Source organism: Scyliorhinus torazame, chromosome 14 (assembly GCF_047496885.1).
Source record: "Scyliorhinus torazame isolate Kashiwa2021f chromosome 14, sScyTor2.1, whole genome shotgun sequence".
Lineage (NCBI taxonomy): Eukaryota > Metazoa > Chordata > Chondrichthyes > Carcharhiniformes > Scyliorhinidae > Scyliorhinus > Scyliorhinus torazame.
The window spans coordinates 50,344,436-50,361,658 of record NC_092720.1 but is presented as its reverse complement, the minus strand read 5'-3'; the positions used below and the strand labels follow the sequence as shown (position 1 = coordinate 50,361,658).

Sequence of the window (17,223 nt, the reverse complement as noted above, 5' to 3'; positions counted from 1 at the left end):
CGCTTTGAGAGCCGAGTCCAAGAGAGTGATTCTCTCTTGGGGGTTTCTTCTTATACCCGGAGGGGCTTCGCGCGCTTTTAAGCGGGCCTTAAACTTGACCCCAATTAATTGGGCACTGGTATTGATCTTGACCAATAAAGAGGTGGGTGCCCTGATGGCTGGGCGTGTCTTTGGTGGCCGTTGGTCTGGCTTTGTTTGTGCTTTCGGTTTGGGAAACTGGTGCCGGGATGTCTGAAACAGTATCGGTTGCTTGAGTGTCTTTCCTTTGTTCCCGGAGATGGGCCATCAATATGTTAATTGACCTATAGTTTCAGCTCCGTCTGGGAGCTGTCTTTCCAATATGCATATAGGCTCTGTGCCTGCGTGCTTTCCTGACATTGTCCACAGTTCCCTACAGTCTTTGCGAGCGTCCATTTTGTATTCAGGAAGTGGCCATCCCAGATGGCTACAGTAGGGACAGATGAAATTGGGACAGACTAGAAAAAACAAACAGTTTTTTGTTCATGCGTGATCATTTATTAACGGACTATGTCTGTTGAGTAACTGGCAATGGTAAGACATGCAATTTGTTTTTCCTTTTTATGAAATGGGTAATGTTGGACAAATACCTTGGGACACTTGTGGCTATTGTCATTCTCATGTGACCTTTGATATAATTTTATGTAAATATAGGCCACACCACACGGAACATTCTATTCATTTAAGTGTGACTTCCGGTGGAGGCCATGGAATGAGTGGTCGCACATTTGGTGGCGCCTGCTTGAGATGGAATCATTTGATACTTTTCACCCGATATAGGGGGTGTTTGCTGGTGCAAAGTGCATGATCATGAGAGATAAAATTCTCCTCCAGTAGTGCCTGTTTATGGCTTACCAGATGAGCAGTATGAGCATCAAGGGACAGCAGTGTGGACAGGAGGACTCTTGAAGTACATCAGAGGGAAAGATGGCGACGGGCTCTGGGGCATCATCCCCGGCCCAGTGGTCTACTGAGCAATTGCTGGATTTTCTGAATGCCTAATTCCAACTGTTGTGTTTTGCTGCTTCGGATAACACAGGCTGCTACTTGATGCAGTCTTAACTAAAGGATGCTCCAGACTCTGAAATGAGTTCAATGTGTTTATTGAACTATTAACACAGTTCTCAAATGAGTTTGACTTTCCGCTAATCTAACTGTAGTAACTCAGTCTAACTGTACCAGCTTGCTCTAAGCCACGTGCTGGGGTGTGATGCTGCTGATCAACCCTGTCTAACTCTCTAGATGTCTGTCTGTGGAAAGAGGCAGGGTGTGAGTGCCTCATCACTTTTATAGTGTTTATGCCCCCTTGTGGTGATGCCACCTCTGAGTGTCCTGACTGCCCATTGTTTGTGTCCTATTCTGAGTGTTCATTGGTTGCATGTTTGCATATCATGACACCAACAGGAAAGGCAAGAGACTTTGGAGGACCTGGCTAAGGTGGCGGTATCAATCAGGCAGCTTTTGAGAGAGTGCAGCAAAGGCTGTAGTCACAGAGCTCGGCACTCCAGAAGGTGGAGGACCCGATGGTGGATCATGAAAACCGGTTGGCCTTGTTGGAGGCACATATGGTGCTCGTGGTGGAGGGCCAGAAACAGCTAAAGAAGAAGGTGGCAGAATCTCCGATTGTGGGGTTGCCTGAAGGGTGAGGGTGGGAGGTCTCTGACCAACCTCCCGAAGTAGATCAGGCGCACAGGACATTGAGGAGGAAGCCGAGGCGAGGGAACAGCCGAGTACGATGGTGGGCAGGTGCATCTTTTTCTGGATAAAGAGAAGATTCTGAGGTGGGCGCAGGAGATGAGAGAAAGTACCTGGGAAGGAAATGTGGTGCTTATCTACCAGGACTTGGGTGCGGAGTTGGCCAAGTGACCGGCTGTGTTCAATAGAGTCAAAGCGGCCCTCTACAAGAAAGGAGTGAAGTTTGGGGTGTTATATCCTGCTCGTCTGTGGGTCTCACACAAGAGTCAGGAATTCTATTTTGATATGCCGGAGGGGGCAAGTAAATTTAAGAGAGACCATAGACTGGGGACTAGTGAGTAGATTGAACTTTAGAGATGACAGTACGGGGAATATGGATGTGTGTGCTGGACGGTTTTTATATTTACTTTCTTTGGGCATGGATTGGGTAAGTGTGTTCGACAATTTTGGGGGGAATTGCGGGTGAGGGGTGGTGGTGGGGGGAAGGCTCGAATGGGGGGCCACCATGCTCGCAGGTAGGCTAGTTAACAGGAGTGAAGTGGGGGGTTGATCCATAGCGGGAATAGGGGAGAGGAGGGGGGTTGAGTTTTCTGTTTCTTTGTTTATGGGGGGGTGGTGGGATGCTGACCTAACTGGAGTTGGTGTGACACAGTTGGTTAAGGGGGGATGGTGGTGGATATCTTGGAGAAGCCCCGAGGGTGTGCGAGGCGTGGACCTGGAGGAGTTGGTTAAAAAGGTGTTATGGCTGATCGGGGAGGGGGCGGAGTGTGGGGAGCCCACGCCGCCAGCCCCCCCGCCTCCTTCCACCCCTCTCCCTGACCCCCCCCCCCCAAAACCTGGTTGATTACATGGAATGTTCGAGGTTAAATGGGCCGAGTAAGAGCACTTGCACTTAAAGAGTTCGAAGGCGGACATAGTGTTTCTTCAGGAGACGCATTTGAAGTTGGGGAAACAGACGAGGTTGAGGAAAGGCTTGGTGGGGCAGGGATTCCATTTGGGGTTGGATATGGAGATGGGAATGTTGATCAATAAGAGGGTAGAGTTTGAGGTGGGGAGTAGAGCGACAGACCCGGAGGGTAGATTTGTGGTGGTGAGTGGGAGGTTGGAGGGGGCGCCTGTGTTGGTGACTGTGTATGCCCCAAATTGGGATGATATACAGTTTTTGGGGTGGGTTTTGGTATAGATTCCAGACCTGGACACGCACTGGCTGATTATTGGGACGGGGGACTTTAATACTGTGCTGGAACTTAGGTTGGACTGGTCGTGTCCCAGATGTTGGCCATGGCAAAGGAGAGGTTGGGGTTGTGGTAGTCACCACTGATGTATTTTTTTTTATAAATACTTTATTGAAAATTTTTGGTCAACCAACACAGTACATTGTGCATCCTTTACACAATATTATAACAACACAAATAGCAATGACCTATTTTATAAACAAAGAATGAATAAATAATAAATAACAAAAATGAAAACTAACCCTAATTGGCAACTGCCTTATCACAAGTAACACTCCAGAAATATAATTTAACAGTCCAATATATAATTATCTGTAGCAACGACCTATACATATTATACAGTATATATTAACAACCCTGAGAGTCCTTCTGGTTCCTCCCCCCCCCCCCCTCCCCCCCCCAGATCCTGGGCTGCTGCTGCTGCCTTCTTTTTTCCATTCCATCTATCTTTCTGCGAGGTATTCGACGAACGGTTGCCACCGCCTGGTGAACCCTTGAGCCGACCCCCTTAGGACGAACTTAATCCGCTCTAGCTTTATAAACCCCGCCATGTCATTTATCCAGGTCTCCACCCCCGGGGGCTTGGCTTCTTTCCACATTAGCAATATCCTGCGCCGGGCTACTAGGGACGCAAAGGCCAAAACATCGGCCTCTCTCGCCTCCTGCACTCCCGGCTCTTGTGCAACCCCAAATATAGCCAACCCCCAGCTTGGTTCGACCCGGACCCCCACTACTTTTGAAAGCACCTTTGTCACCCCCATCCAAAACCCCTGTAGTGCCGGGCATGACCAAAACATATGGGTATGATTCGCTGGGCTTCTCGAGCACCTCACACACCTATCCTCCACCCCAAAAAATTTACTGAGCCGTGCTCCAGTCATATGCGCCCTGTGTAATACCTTAAACTGAATCAGGCTTAGCCTGGCACACGAGGACGACGAGTTTACCCTGCTTAGGGCATCTGCGCACAGCCCCTCCTCGATCTCCTCCCCCAGCTCTTTTTCCCATTTCCCTTTTAGTTCATCTACCATAGTCTCCCCTTCGTCCCTCATTTCCCTATATATATCTGACACCTTACCATCCCCCACCCATGTCTTTGAGATCACTCTGTCCTGCACCTCTTGTGTCGGGAGCTGCGGGAATTCCCTCATCTGTTGCCTCGCAAAAGCCCTCAGTTGCATATACCTGAATGCATTCCCTTGGGGCAACCCATATTTCTCGGTCAGCGCTCCCAGACTCGCGAACTTCCCATCCACAAACACATCTTTCAGTTGCGTTATTCCTGCTCTTTGCCACATTCCATATCCCCCATCCATTCCCCCCGGGGCAAACCTATGGTTGTTTCTTATCGGGGACCCCCCCAAGGCTCCAGTCTTTCCCCTATGCCGTCTCCACTGTCCCCAAATCTTCAGTGTAGCCACCACCACCGGGCTTGTGGTGTAGTTCCTCGGTGAGAACGGCAATGGGGCTGTCACCATAGCCTGTAGGCTAGTCCCCCTACAGGACGCCCTCTCTAATCTCTTCCACGCCGCTCCCTCCTCCTCTCCCATCCACTTACTCACCATTGAAATATTAGCGGCCCAATAATACTCACTTAGGCTCGGTAGTGCCAGCCCCCCCCTATCCCTGCTACGCTGTAAGAATCCCTTCCTCACTCTCGGGGTCTTCCCGGCCCACACAAAACCCATGATGCTCTTTTCAATCCTTTTAAAAAAAGCCTTTGTGATCACCACCGGGAGGCACTGAAACACAAAGAGGAATCTCGGGAGGACCACCATCTTAACCGCCTGCACCCTCCCTGCCAGTGACAGGGATACCATATCCCATCTCTTGAAATCCTCCTCCATTTGTTCCACCAATCGCGTTAAATTTAACCTATGCAATGTGCCCCAATTCTTGGCTATCTGGATACCCAGGTAACGAAAGTCCCTTGTTACCTTCCTCAACGGTAGGTCCTCTATTCCTCTACTCTGCTCCCCAAATGCACCACAAACAACTCACTTTTCCCCATGTTCAATTTATACCCTGAAAAATCCCCAAACTCCCCAAGTATCCGCATTATTTCTGGCATCCCCTCCGCCGGGTCTGCCACGTATAGTAGCAAATCGTCCGCATACAAAGATACCCGGTGTTCTTCTCCTCCTCTAAATACTCCCCTCCACTTCTTGGAACCCCTCAACGCTATTGCCAGGGGCTCAATCGCCAGTGCAAACAATAATGGGGACAGAGGGCATCCCTGCCTTGTCCCTCTATGGAGCCGAAAATATGCAGATCCCCGTCCATTTGTGACCACGCTCGCCATTGGGGCCCTATACAACAGCTGCACCCATCTAACATACCCCTCTCCAAAACCAAATCTCCTCAACACCTCCCACAAATAATCCCACTCCACTCTATCAAATGCTTTCTCGGCATCCATTGCCACTACTATCTCCGTTTCCCCCTCTGGTGGGGCCATCATCATTACCCCTAACAGCCTCCGTATATTCGTGTTCAGCTGTCTCCCCTTCACAAACCCAGTTTGGTCCTCGTGGACCACCCCCGGGACACATTCCTCTATTCTCATTGCCATTACCTTGGCCAGGATCTTGGCATCTACATTTAGGAGGGAAATAGGTCTATAGGACCCGCATTGTAGCGGGTCCTTTTCCTTCTTTAAGAGAAGCGATATCGTTGCTTCAGACACAGTCGGGGGCAGTTGTCCCCTTTCCTTTGCCTCATTAAAGGTCCTCGTCAATACCGGGGCGAGCAAGTCCACATATTTTCTATAGAATTCGACTGGGAATCCATCCGGTCCCGGGGCCTTTCCCACCTGCATGCTCCTAATTCCTTTCACCACTTCTTCTACCTCGATCTGTGCTCCCAGTCCCACCCTTTCCTGCTCTTCCACCTTGGGAAATTCCAGCCGATCCAAGTAGCCCATCATTCTCTCCCTCCCATCCGGGGGTTGAGCTTCATATAATTTTTTATAAAATGTCTTGAACACTCCATTCACCCTCTCCGCTCCCCGCTCCATCTCTCCTTCCTCATCCCTCACTCCCCCTATTTCCCCCGCTGCTCCCCTTTTCCTCAATTGGTGTGCCAGCAACCTGCTCGCCTTCTCCCCATATTCGTACTGTACACCCTGTGCCTTCCTCCATTGTGCCTCTGCAGTGCCCGTAGTCAGCAAGTCAAATTCTACATGTAGCCTTTGCCTTTCCCTGTACAGTCCCTCCTCCGGTACTTCCGCATATTGTCTGTCCACCCTCAAAGGTTCTTGCAGCAACCGCTCCCGCTCCTTACTCTCCTGCTTCCCTTTATGTGCCCTTATTGATATCAGCTCCCCTCTAACCACCGCCTTCAACGCCTCCCAGACCACTCCCACCTGGACCTCCCCATTATCATTGAGTTCCAAGTACTTTTCAATGCACCCCCTCACCCTTAGACACCCCCCCCTCATCTGCCATTCGTCCCATGTCCATTCTCCAGGGTGGGCGCCCTCCTGTTTCCTCCCCTATCTCCAAGTCTACCCAGTGTGGAGCGTGATCCGAAATGGCTATAGCCGTATACTCCGTTCCCCTCACCTTCGGGATCAACGCCCTTCCCAGCACAAAAAAGTCTATTCGCGAGTAGACTTTATGGACATAGGAGAAAAACGAGAACTCCTTACTCCTAGGTCTGCTAAATCTCCACGGGTCTACACCTCCCATCTGCTCCATAAAATCTTTAAGTACCTTGGCTGCTGCCGGCCTCCTTCCAGTCCTGGACTTCGACCTATCCAGCCCTGGTTCCAACACCGTATTAAAATCTCCCCCCATTATCAGCTTTCCCATCTCTAGGTCCGGAATGCGTCCTAGCATCCGCCTCATAAAATTGGCATCATCCCAGTTCGGGGCATATACGTTTACCAAAACCACCGTCTCCCCCTGTAGTTTGCCACTCACCATCACGTATCTGCCCCCGTTATCCGCCACTATAGTCTTTGCCTCGAACATTACCCGCTTCCCCACTAATAGCCACCCCCCTGTTTTTCGCATCTAGCCCCGAATGGAACACCTGCCCCACCCATCCTTTGCGTAGCCCAACCTGGTCTATCAGTTTCAGGTGCGTTGCCTGTAACATAACCACATCTGCCTTAAGTTTCTTAAGGTGTGCGAGTACCCATGCCCTCTTTATCGGCCCGTTCAGCCCTCTCACGTTCCACGTGATCAGCCGGGTTGGGGGGCTTCCTACCCCCCCCCTTGTCGATTAGCCATCACCTTTTTCCAGCTCCTCACCCGGTTCCCACGCAGCTGTATCTCCCCCAGGCGGTGCCCCCCCGCCCATCCCCTCCCATATCAGCTCCCCCCTCTCCCCAGCAGCAGCAACCCAGTAATTCCCCCCTCCCACCCCCCCCCCGCTAGATCTCCCGCTAGCGTAATTACTCCCCCCATGTTGCTCCCAGAAGTCAGCAAACTCTGGCCGACCTCGGCTTCTCCCCGTGACCTCGGCTCGCACCGTGCAACACCCCCTCCTTCCTGCTTCTCTATTCCCGCCATGATTATCATAGCGCGGGAACCAAGCCCGCGCTTCTCCCTTGGCCCCGCCCCCAATGGCCAACGCCCCATCTCCTCCACCTCCCCTCCTCCCCCCATCACCACCTGTGGGAGAGAGAAAAGTTACCACATCGCAGGATTAGTACATAAAACTCCTCTTTCCCCCCTTTTTAACCCCCCTCTTTGCCCCCCACATTCGCCCCACCACTTTGTTCAAACGTTCTTTTTAATAACCCGCTCATTCCAGTTTTTCTTCCACAATAAAAGTCCACGCTTCATCCGCCGTCTCAAAGTAGTGGTGCCTCCCTCGATATGTGACCCACAGTCTTGCTGGTTGCAGCATTCCAAATTTTATCTTCTTTTTATGAAGCACCGCCTTGGCCCGATTAAAGCTCGCCCTCCTTCTCGCCACCTCCGCACTCCAGTCTTGATAAACGCGGATCACCGTGTTCTCCCATTTACTGCTCCGAGTTTTCTTTGCCCATCTAAGGACCATTTCTCTATCCTTAAAACGGAGGAATCTCACCACTATGGCTCTGGGAATTTCTCCTGCTCTCGGCCCTCGCGCCATCACTCGGTATGCTCCCTCCACCTCCAACGGACCCGCCCGGGCCTCCGCTCCCATTAACGAGTGCAGCATCGTGCTCACATATGCCCCGACGTCCGCTCCCTCCACACCTTCAGGAAGACCAAGAATCCTCAGGTTGTTCCTCCTTGCGTTGTTCTCCAGTGCCTCCAACCTTTCCACACATCGTTTCTGATGTGCCTCATGCGTCTCCGTCTTCACCACCAGGCCCTGTATGTCGTCCTCATTCTCGGCTGCCTTTGCCTTCACAACCCCAAGCTCCCGCTCCTGGGTTTTTTGTTCCTCCTTTAGCCCTTCAATCGCCTGTAATATCGGGGCCAACAGCTCTTTCTTCATTTCCTTTTTGAGCTCTTCCACACAGCATTTCAAGAACTCTTGTTGTTCAGGGCCCCATGTTAAACTGCCACCTTCCGACGCCATCTTGGTTTTTGCTTGCCTTCCTTGCCGCTGTTCTAAAGGATCCACTGCAATCCGGCCACTTTCTCCTCCTTTTTTCATCCGTGTCCAGGGGGGATTCCCTTCTGGTTTACCGCACAGTGTTTTTAGCCGTCAAAATTGCCGTTGGGGCTCCTATCAAGAGCCCAAAAGTCCGTTTCACCGGGAGCTGCCGAAACGTGCGACTCAGCTGGTCATCGCCGCACCCGGAAGTCGTCACCACTGATGTATATATTGTATATATAGGATGTTGATATAGGTGCTTTACGGTAAGGCCCCTGTACTACAGGTACGGGGGTAGATCCCTGCCTGCTGGTTCCGCCCAGTAGGCGGAGTATAAATATGTGTGCTCCCAGTACAGCAGCCATTTCGTCAGCTGCTGTAGGAGGCCACACATCTCAGTGTAATAAAGCCTCGATTACACCCTACTCTCATCTTTGTGTAATTGATCGTGCATCAATTTATTACACTGAGTTTTTTTGAAGATGGACCTCCACATCAAGCCGGATCGCCTGCAGCTGCATCCGCAAGCAAACAACGGCAAAAAGGACTTTGAACATTGGCTAGCCTGTTTTGAAGCGTACATCGGGTCTGCACCAGACGGAATTCCAGAAACACAGAAGCTCCGGATCATTTACACGCGGCTGAGCTCCAACGTCTTTCCACTTGTCCAGGACGCGCCGACCTACGCAGAGGCCATGGCGCTACTGAAGGAAATCTACACTCAGCGGACTAACACACTCTACGCCAGGCACCTCCTCTCCACGCGGCGTCAACTTCCCGGTGAGTCGGTGGAAGATTTCTGGCGCACCCTGCTCCCCCTAGTTAGAGACTGTGACTGTCAGGCCGTTTCAGCCACGGAACACTTGAATTTGCTAATGAGTGACGCATTTGCTACGGGCATAAGGTCTGACTACATCCGCTTTCACTCACGGTCGCATCACGCAACATTCAGGCCTATGCCCCGACCGCGTGGCCCAGCCCCCCTGTGCATCGTGGACTCCGCAGACGGCCACCCCATCGTGGACCCCATCAGTGACCGCCCCATCGTGGACCACATCAGCGACCGCCCTCAGCCAATCCCACGCTTGTGCCGCGCGGCAGCCAACCAACCCCTGGAGGCCCAAATGCTACTTCTGTGGGCAATCAAAACACCCCCGACAGCGCTCTCTGGAGCTGATGCCCCTGCAAAAAGGCAGCTTTGATATCCATAGATTTACATTCCCATGCCTTTGTGGCTAATAGAGCCAAGAAGATCTTTAAAATAACCTTTCCTGCTGTAGGTGAATCTACCCTTAAATCCTGATCTTCTAAGTTTGCTTCAAATCCCCTTTCCACGAGCCTGGCCTTTGCCTTATAAGTTCCATCCGGAAGAACCTTTTCCGTGCAAATCCATCTGTGGGATAGAGCTCTTTGTCCCCTATCCGGTACTTCCGAGTATACCCCACTCATTCATTCCACTGTTTTCCCTCTGATGGCCGAGGCTCACCAGGCCTTTAACCGTATCAAGGACGACATCGCCAAGGCCGCGATGCACGCGGTTGATGAGACGCTCCCCTTCCAAGTCGAGAGCGATGCATGAGACGTCGCTCTGGCCGCCACCCTCAACCAGGCAGGCAGGCCCGTGGCATTCGTTTCCCGAACCCTCCATGCCTCCGTAATTCGGCACTCCTCCGTCGAAAAAGAGGCCCAAGCGATTGTTGAAGTTGTGTGGCATTGGAGGCATTACCTGGCCGGCAGGAGATTCACTCTCCTCGCTGACCAACGGTCGGTTGCCTTCATGTTTAATAACACGCAGCGGGGCAAGATCAAAAAGGATAAAATCTTGAGGTGGAGGATCGAGCTCTCCACCTACAATTACAAGATTTTGTATCGCCCTGGTAAGCTCAACGAGCCCATGATGCCTTATCCCGAAGTACATGGGCCAGCGTACAAATGGACCGACTCCGGTCCTTGCATGACAACCTGTGTCACCCAGGGGTCTCACGTTTTTACCATTTCATCAAGGCCTGCAATCTGCCCTACTCCATCGAGGAAGTCAGGGCGATCACCAGAGACTGCCAGGTCTGCGCGGAGTGTAAACCACACTTCTACCGGGTGCCAGACCGTGCGCGCCTGGTGAAGGCCTCCCGCTCATCTGAACGCCTCAGCGTGGACTTCAAAGGGCCCCTCCCCTCCACCGACCGCAACAAGTACTTTCTCAGTGTGGTCGATGAATATTCCCGATTCGCTTATTGTCACAAGTAGGCTTCAAATGAAGTTACTGTGAAAAGCACCTAGTCGCCACATTCTGGCGCCTGTTAGGGGAGGCTGGTACGGGAATTGAACCGTGCTGCTGGCCTTATTAAAAGAGGTGCCTTTGCTTCAAAAGGTGCCACCTTCGCTGTTGCAGGACAAACTCCTGGCCACGGTCTCAGACATATATGGGGAGCTGTTGAAGAGAGAGTTCCCTGGTGAAGGAGGTTAGGAGTAAGTGGGAGGAGAAGCTGGGTGGGGCGCTGGGGGCTGGAGTGAGGCTTTGCGGAGGGTTAATGTGCCCTCGACGTATGCAAGATTAAGTCTTGTCCAGTTTTAAGTGGTACACAGATTCCACATGACGGTGTGCAGGATGAGTCGGTTCTTTCCAGGGTTCAGGATAGGTGTGGGTGGTGTGTGGGGTAGCCTACGAACCATGTTCATATGTTTTGGGTGTGCCCGAGGTTGAGGGGGTTTTGGATGGGATTTGCAGTTATATTGTCGAAGATATTGGGGGTAACGGTAGCTCCAAGTCTGGAGGTGGTAATGTTTGGGGTGTCGGAGGATCCAGGTGGGGAGAGAGGCCGATGCATTGGCCTTTGCCTCCCCGATAGTAAGGAGATGGATTTTGTTATGCTGGCGGGACTCGGAGCCGCCAAGCGCAGAGGCAAGAAGAATTTGGCAGAGCACTTAAGAGAAAATCAAGTTCGGCACCAGGGTTGCAGAGGGGTTCTCCTCGAGGTGGAACCTGTTTATCGACTTCCTTAAGCAGTATTGATTCATTGATTCATGGGATTGGGGGGAGGGGGGAGGTTTTTTTTCTGTTTGGGTTGGGTAAGAGATTGGGGTTGGTTTGCTGGGGGCAAGAGCCGGGGTGGCAGCAGGTGGGGAGTGTAAGGATGTTGTGGCTGTTTGTTGTTGTCGTCGGGGCTGTTTTTTTTCCCGTTTTTCTTCTTTATGTACATATTTGAAAATGTCTCCAATAAAATGTTTTTTCAAAAGGCCTGCTTGCCGACTTGCATGGCTTATTTTCCCACACTCAGCCGACACTGTTCCCCAGGAGCTCCCAAAGCAGCTTGAAACGACACGCCCACGGTGACGTCTTTCGGCCTTCGACGTGAGGATGCGTGATGAGGTAGGCGTTGGACGTCAACGTAGCGGCGGGTGGGAAGCCGGAGGGTCGGTCGGTTGGTCGCCATGAACCAGAATGCGGCGGCAGTGGGAGACACCTGGCCTGACAAGCTTGACATGTCTCTCGGTAAGTGGGATGGTTGCGGCGCTGGTATCTCCGTTTTGGGATGGTTTGGCCCAGGGAGAGGAAGATTAGTACCCGGTTTGGGTGAAATGTGAGAGTATCAGGGCCGTGGCCTGGGCAGCCTCGGGTACAACATGGGAGTTGTTAGTGGCCGAGGGAAGACGTTATGTGTGTGGCTAATTCGTGTGGAGAGATGCGGACTCAATCGCTGAAACTTCAAATGTTGCTGACGATTTAAATAGTGGCAGGCGGAACTCCAGTCTATCTTTTTGTAATCCTGTAATCGACCGATTTTCCTCGTATTGATTAATGGGAACGGGAGTGATACAAACTTTATGAAATATAATAGACTAAACGTAATACAATTAAACTCTTCCTTGTGTTTAATTGTTTTTAATTTATAATTGACAACATGTAAAACTATATCTGGTCCTATTGATGTGACACCCCCCTTTCCTCAAAGCTGCTTATCTTCATTTTTCTTGAGAAAGAATTGACATGGATTAGATGCTTTCTTCTTGTACTTGGTCTTTGTTTGCCTTTTAAATTCATGTGCAAATTTTGGCCATGGCAGTCAGGTTTACTGGCCCTTGCTCACTCTTTGTAGGTTCTGCAGAGAAGAAGTGACCTTAGCAACTTTAAGTGAACTTAAATAGAAGTGAGAGTAGGCAATATGGCTTTTTGAGCCTGCTGATAGAAGGTATTTTCCATTTAAGCTAATCCATAATATCACACCATTTTTCTGATACCCACATCCCTCGATTCCATTTTAAAAGCTCAAACATCTAGCAGTCTCAGCATGGATTGTTCTCAATGACTGAGTACCAACAGCCCTATAATTAATAGAATTGCAAAGGGTCTTCTGAATGAAGAATGTTCACTCCATTTCATGATGAAACGGTTGATCTCTTCTCTTGATACAATTCCCAGACTCTCCAACCAGGTGAAACGGCTTCGTAAGATAGACTTTTACAGCACAGAAGGAATTAATTCGGCCCATCATACATGCACTGGCTCCGGAAAGAATACAGCACAGGAACAGGCCCTTCAGCCCTCCAAGCCTGTACCGGTCATGATACCAACCTTTGCCAAAACCCTCAGCACTTCTTTGTATCCCTCTATACCCATCTATCCATGTATTTGTCAAGATGCCTTTTGAACGCCGTTAATGTATCTGCTTCCACAACCTCCCCTGGCAACGTGTTCCAGGCACTCACCACCCTTTGCGTAAGAAACCTGCCTCACACATCTCCTCTAAACTTTGCCCCACAGATCTTAAACCTATGCCCCCTGGTGACTGACCCCTCCAGCCTGGGAAAGAGTGCCTGTCCATCCACTCTATCCATGCCCCTCATAATCTTGTAGACCTCTATCAGGTCACCCCTCAACCTCTGTCTTTCTAATGAAAACAGTCCGAGTCTATTCAGCCTCTCCACATAGCTGACACCCTCCAGACCACGCAACATCCTGGTAAATCTCCTCTGCACCCTCTCCAAAGCCTCAAAATCCTTCTGGTAGTGTGTCGACCAGAATTGTGTGCAATATTCCAAGTGCAGCCGTACCAAGGTTCTGTACAACTGCAGCATGACTTGCCAGTTTTTATACTCAGTACCCCGTCCAATGAAGGCAAACATTCTGTATGCTTCTTGACTACCTTGTCCACTTGTATTGCCACCTTCTAAGATCTGTGGACCTGCATGCCCAGATCTCTCTGACTTTCTATATTCCTAAGAGTTTTGCTATTTACTGAAATTTCCCTTCTAGGTTAGACCTACCTCACATTTGTCCAGATTAAACTCCATTTGCCATTTATCTGCCCAAGTCTCCAACCTATTTATGTCCTGCTGTATCCTCTGACAATTCTCAACACTATCTGCCAATCACCACCCTTGGTGTCAACTGCGAACTTACTAATCAGACCAGCTACATTTTCCCCCAAATAGTTCATGTAAAGAGCTACCTAGCTAGTCGTATTCCCCAGCCCTATCTCCATAATTTAGATTAATCTAGATTAATCACTTTCCATGAAATATCGAGCTCTCTTTTGAAACCTATGGAATCCACTTCCATCGCTCCCAGACAGCGCATTCCAAAGTCTAACAACTGAGTAACAGTGACCATCTTGAAATTGTGACCCATAGTCACTTACTTGCCAGATAGTGGAAACAGTATATGCTTTCTGATCCTGTCAAAATTGTTCATAATTTTGAACACCTCAATAAGGTCATCTCTTAATCTTCTCCGCTCCAAGGAGAACAAGCCCAATTTCTCCAATCTTTCCTTGTATCTAAAATTCCTCATTCCTGGCATTCTAGTAAATCGCCTCTGCATTCTTGGGCTTTAACATTCTTCCTTAAATTAGGTGCCAGAACAGAACACAATACTCCAAACGTGGTCTGACCAATGATTTGTAGCGGTGTAGCATCACTTACTTTTATACTCTGTGGCCTTGTTTATAAACCCATCGACCCTATAAGCCTTCCGAACAACTGTTTCAACTTAAGGCAGCACGGTAGCATTGTGGATTGCACAATTGCTTCACAGCTCCAGGGTCCCAGGTTCAATTCCGGCTTGGGTCACTGTCTGTGCGGAGTCTGCACATCCTCTCCCTGTGTGTGCGTGGGTTTCCTCCCGGGTGCTCCGGTTTCCTCCCACAGTCCAAAGATGTGCAGGTTAGGTGGATTGGCCATGATAAATTGCCCTTAGTGTCCAAAATTGCCCTTAGTATTGGGTGGGGTTACTGGGTTATGGGGATAGGGTGGAGGTGTTGACCTTGGGTAGGGTGCTCTTTCCAAGAACCGGTGCAGACTCGATGGGCTGAATGGCTCCTTCTGCACTGTTAATTCTATGAAACTTGCCTGGTCACCTTGAGAGAATTATCCACTTGAACCGAACCCCGAGGTCCCTCTGTTCCTGTACTCCCCTCAAAGTTGTACCATTGTCTCCCCATGTTTCCTTTCACAAAATGCATTACCTCTCATTTCTCTGCATTGAAATTTATCTGCCATGTTTCTGCCCATTTGGCGAACTTGTCATTGTCCCTCTGAAGTCTCCCAGCATCATTCTCAAAATTCACTCTTCTCCCTAGCTTAGTATAATCTGCAAATTTAGAGATTTTTCTCTCAACACCCATCTCTAAATCATTTATATAAATCATAAAAGGGGTCCCAACACTGATCCCGGGGGACATCGGTTTCAACTTGTCTTCATTCTGAGAAATACCCATCTACACCTATCCTCTGTTTCCTATCTCTTAGCCAACTGCAAATCCATGCTGCAAAGGACCCATCAGTCCCAAACGTTTTTAATTTGCTCATCAACCTGCCATGTGGTACCTATCAAATGCTTTCTGAAAGTCCAAATATACAACATCCACAGCTCTACCCTCATCTGTGTCACGCCGTCAAAGAACTCATTTAAATTTGCAGATATGATCTGCCCTTGACAAAGCCATGTTGTCTGTCTAGTATTCACTTGTTTTTCTCTAAGTGTATATTTATCTTATTCTGTATTGTGACCTCTAACAGTTTTCCCACTATTGATGTCGAGCTGACAGGTCTGTAGTTTCCTTTTGCCCCTTTCTTAAACAATGGCATCACATTTTCAATCCTCCAGTTGCCCGGCTAATCATGCATTCAGAGAGGCCTGGAAAATTTCTGTCAACGGCTCAGCAATTTGCTCCCTTACCCCTCTCAGCAATCAAGAATGCATCCCATCCGGGCCTGGTGACTTCTCTACCTGGACTGCTGCTAGCCTTCTTTATTTAACACCAACATTTTCAACTGGGCCATTGTCACCATCTTCTATTTTGGTAAAGACAGAAGCGAAGTGCATCTGCCATACCCACTGCTTCAGTGAGCAGCTTGCCCTGTTTGTCCCTTATAGGCCCCACTCTATCCTTCACTAATCTTTTACAATTAATATGTTTGCAGAACATTTTACTCCTTGTTTTAGTGCAGCCTTCCATCATTTCCTCATGCCTCCCCTTAGCCTTCCTTATTTCAGCCAGAGCCCCTCTCCTACATTTGAGGTAGCCTTCCTGATTTCTGTTGCTATTATTCTGGCATGTATCATATGCCTTTTTTTTCTCCCTCAATTGTCTTAGTCATCCAGGGTACTCGACCTTTGGATACCCTGTCTTTATTTCTCATGGGTGTAGCTTGAACCTTATTCATCTCTCCTTTGAAAGTCTCCCTTTTTCATCCATGTATTTCCAATCAACTTTTAGACCCCTAAAATGAGCTCTTTTCTGATCTGGGATCTTAATCTGTGACTGATTTTTATCCTTTTCTAACTTAATATTGAACCGTATTCATAGAATTTGCAGTGCAGAAGGAGGCCATTCGGCCCATCGAGTCTGCACCGGCTCTTGGAAAGAGCACCCTGCCCAAGGCCCACACCTCCACCCTATCCCCATAACCCAGTAACCCCACCCAACACTAAGGGCAATTTTGGTCACTAAGGGCAATTTAGCATGGCCAATCCACCTAACCTGCACATCTTTGGACTGTGGGAGGAAACCGGAGCACCCGGAGGAAACCCACGCACACACGGCGAGGATGTGCAGACTCCGCACAGACAGTGACCCAAGCAGGAATCGAACCTGGGACCCTGGAGCTGTGAAGCAATTGTGCTATCCACAATGCTACCGTGCTGCCCGTATTATATTATGATTGCTATTTCCCAACTGCTCCTCCACTCTGACATTCTCCACCTGGCCTGCCCCATTTCCTCTGACCAGATCCAGCACAGCTTCCTCCCTGGTAGCACTGGAAATGTACTATTTTGGAAAGTTCTCTTGCGCACACTATTGGAATTTCTCCCCTTCCATGCCCCATACTCTACCCTTCTCCCTGTCTACTTTACGATAATTCAAATCCCCAACTATCACAATCCTACTTGCCCACAAATTTCCATAATCTCCCTACAAGTGCTCTCTTCTACTTTCTCCCCACTATTTGAAAGTCTAATAATACCCTACAAGGTAAATGCTCCCTTTTTCTCACCTCCAACCATATAGATTTTAATTCGGGAACTGCATCACTTTCAAGGGCTATGATGCTATCTTTGGTCAAGACTGCTGCAACTCCCTTTTTACTACCCTGTTTCTACTAAAAACTGAATAACCTGGGATGTTAAGTATCCAGTCCTGTTCTGGCTTGAACAATTTCTGTTTACAGTTCCCTAATTTTGTTCACTGTATTTATATACATTAGAATTTAACCCTGTCCTTATCTCTTTCTTGCCATT

At 49.5% G+C, this 17,223-nt stretch overlaps 1 protein-coding gene across 2 annotated transcripts in view; it reads left to right on the top strand.

Annotated features, from left to right (window-relative positions):
* The first annotated feature begins 11,848 nt into the window (after positions 1–11,848).
* The window catches only part of LOC140389717 (UAP56-interacting factor-like), a 48,105-nt gene continuing 42,730 nt past the window's right edge, over positions 11,849–17,223 (top strand). For both annotated transcript variants that reach the window (XM_072474163.1, XM_072474162.1), the window contains exon 1: positions 11,849–11,976. In XM_072474163.1, coding sequence (XP_072330264.1) covers positions 11,916–11,976 — 61 coding nt within the window. In that variant the 5' untranslated portion in view covers positions 11,849–11,915. The remainder of the gene's footprint in view (positions 11,977–17,223) is intronic.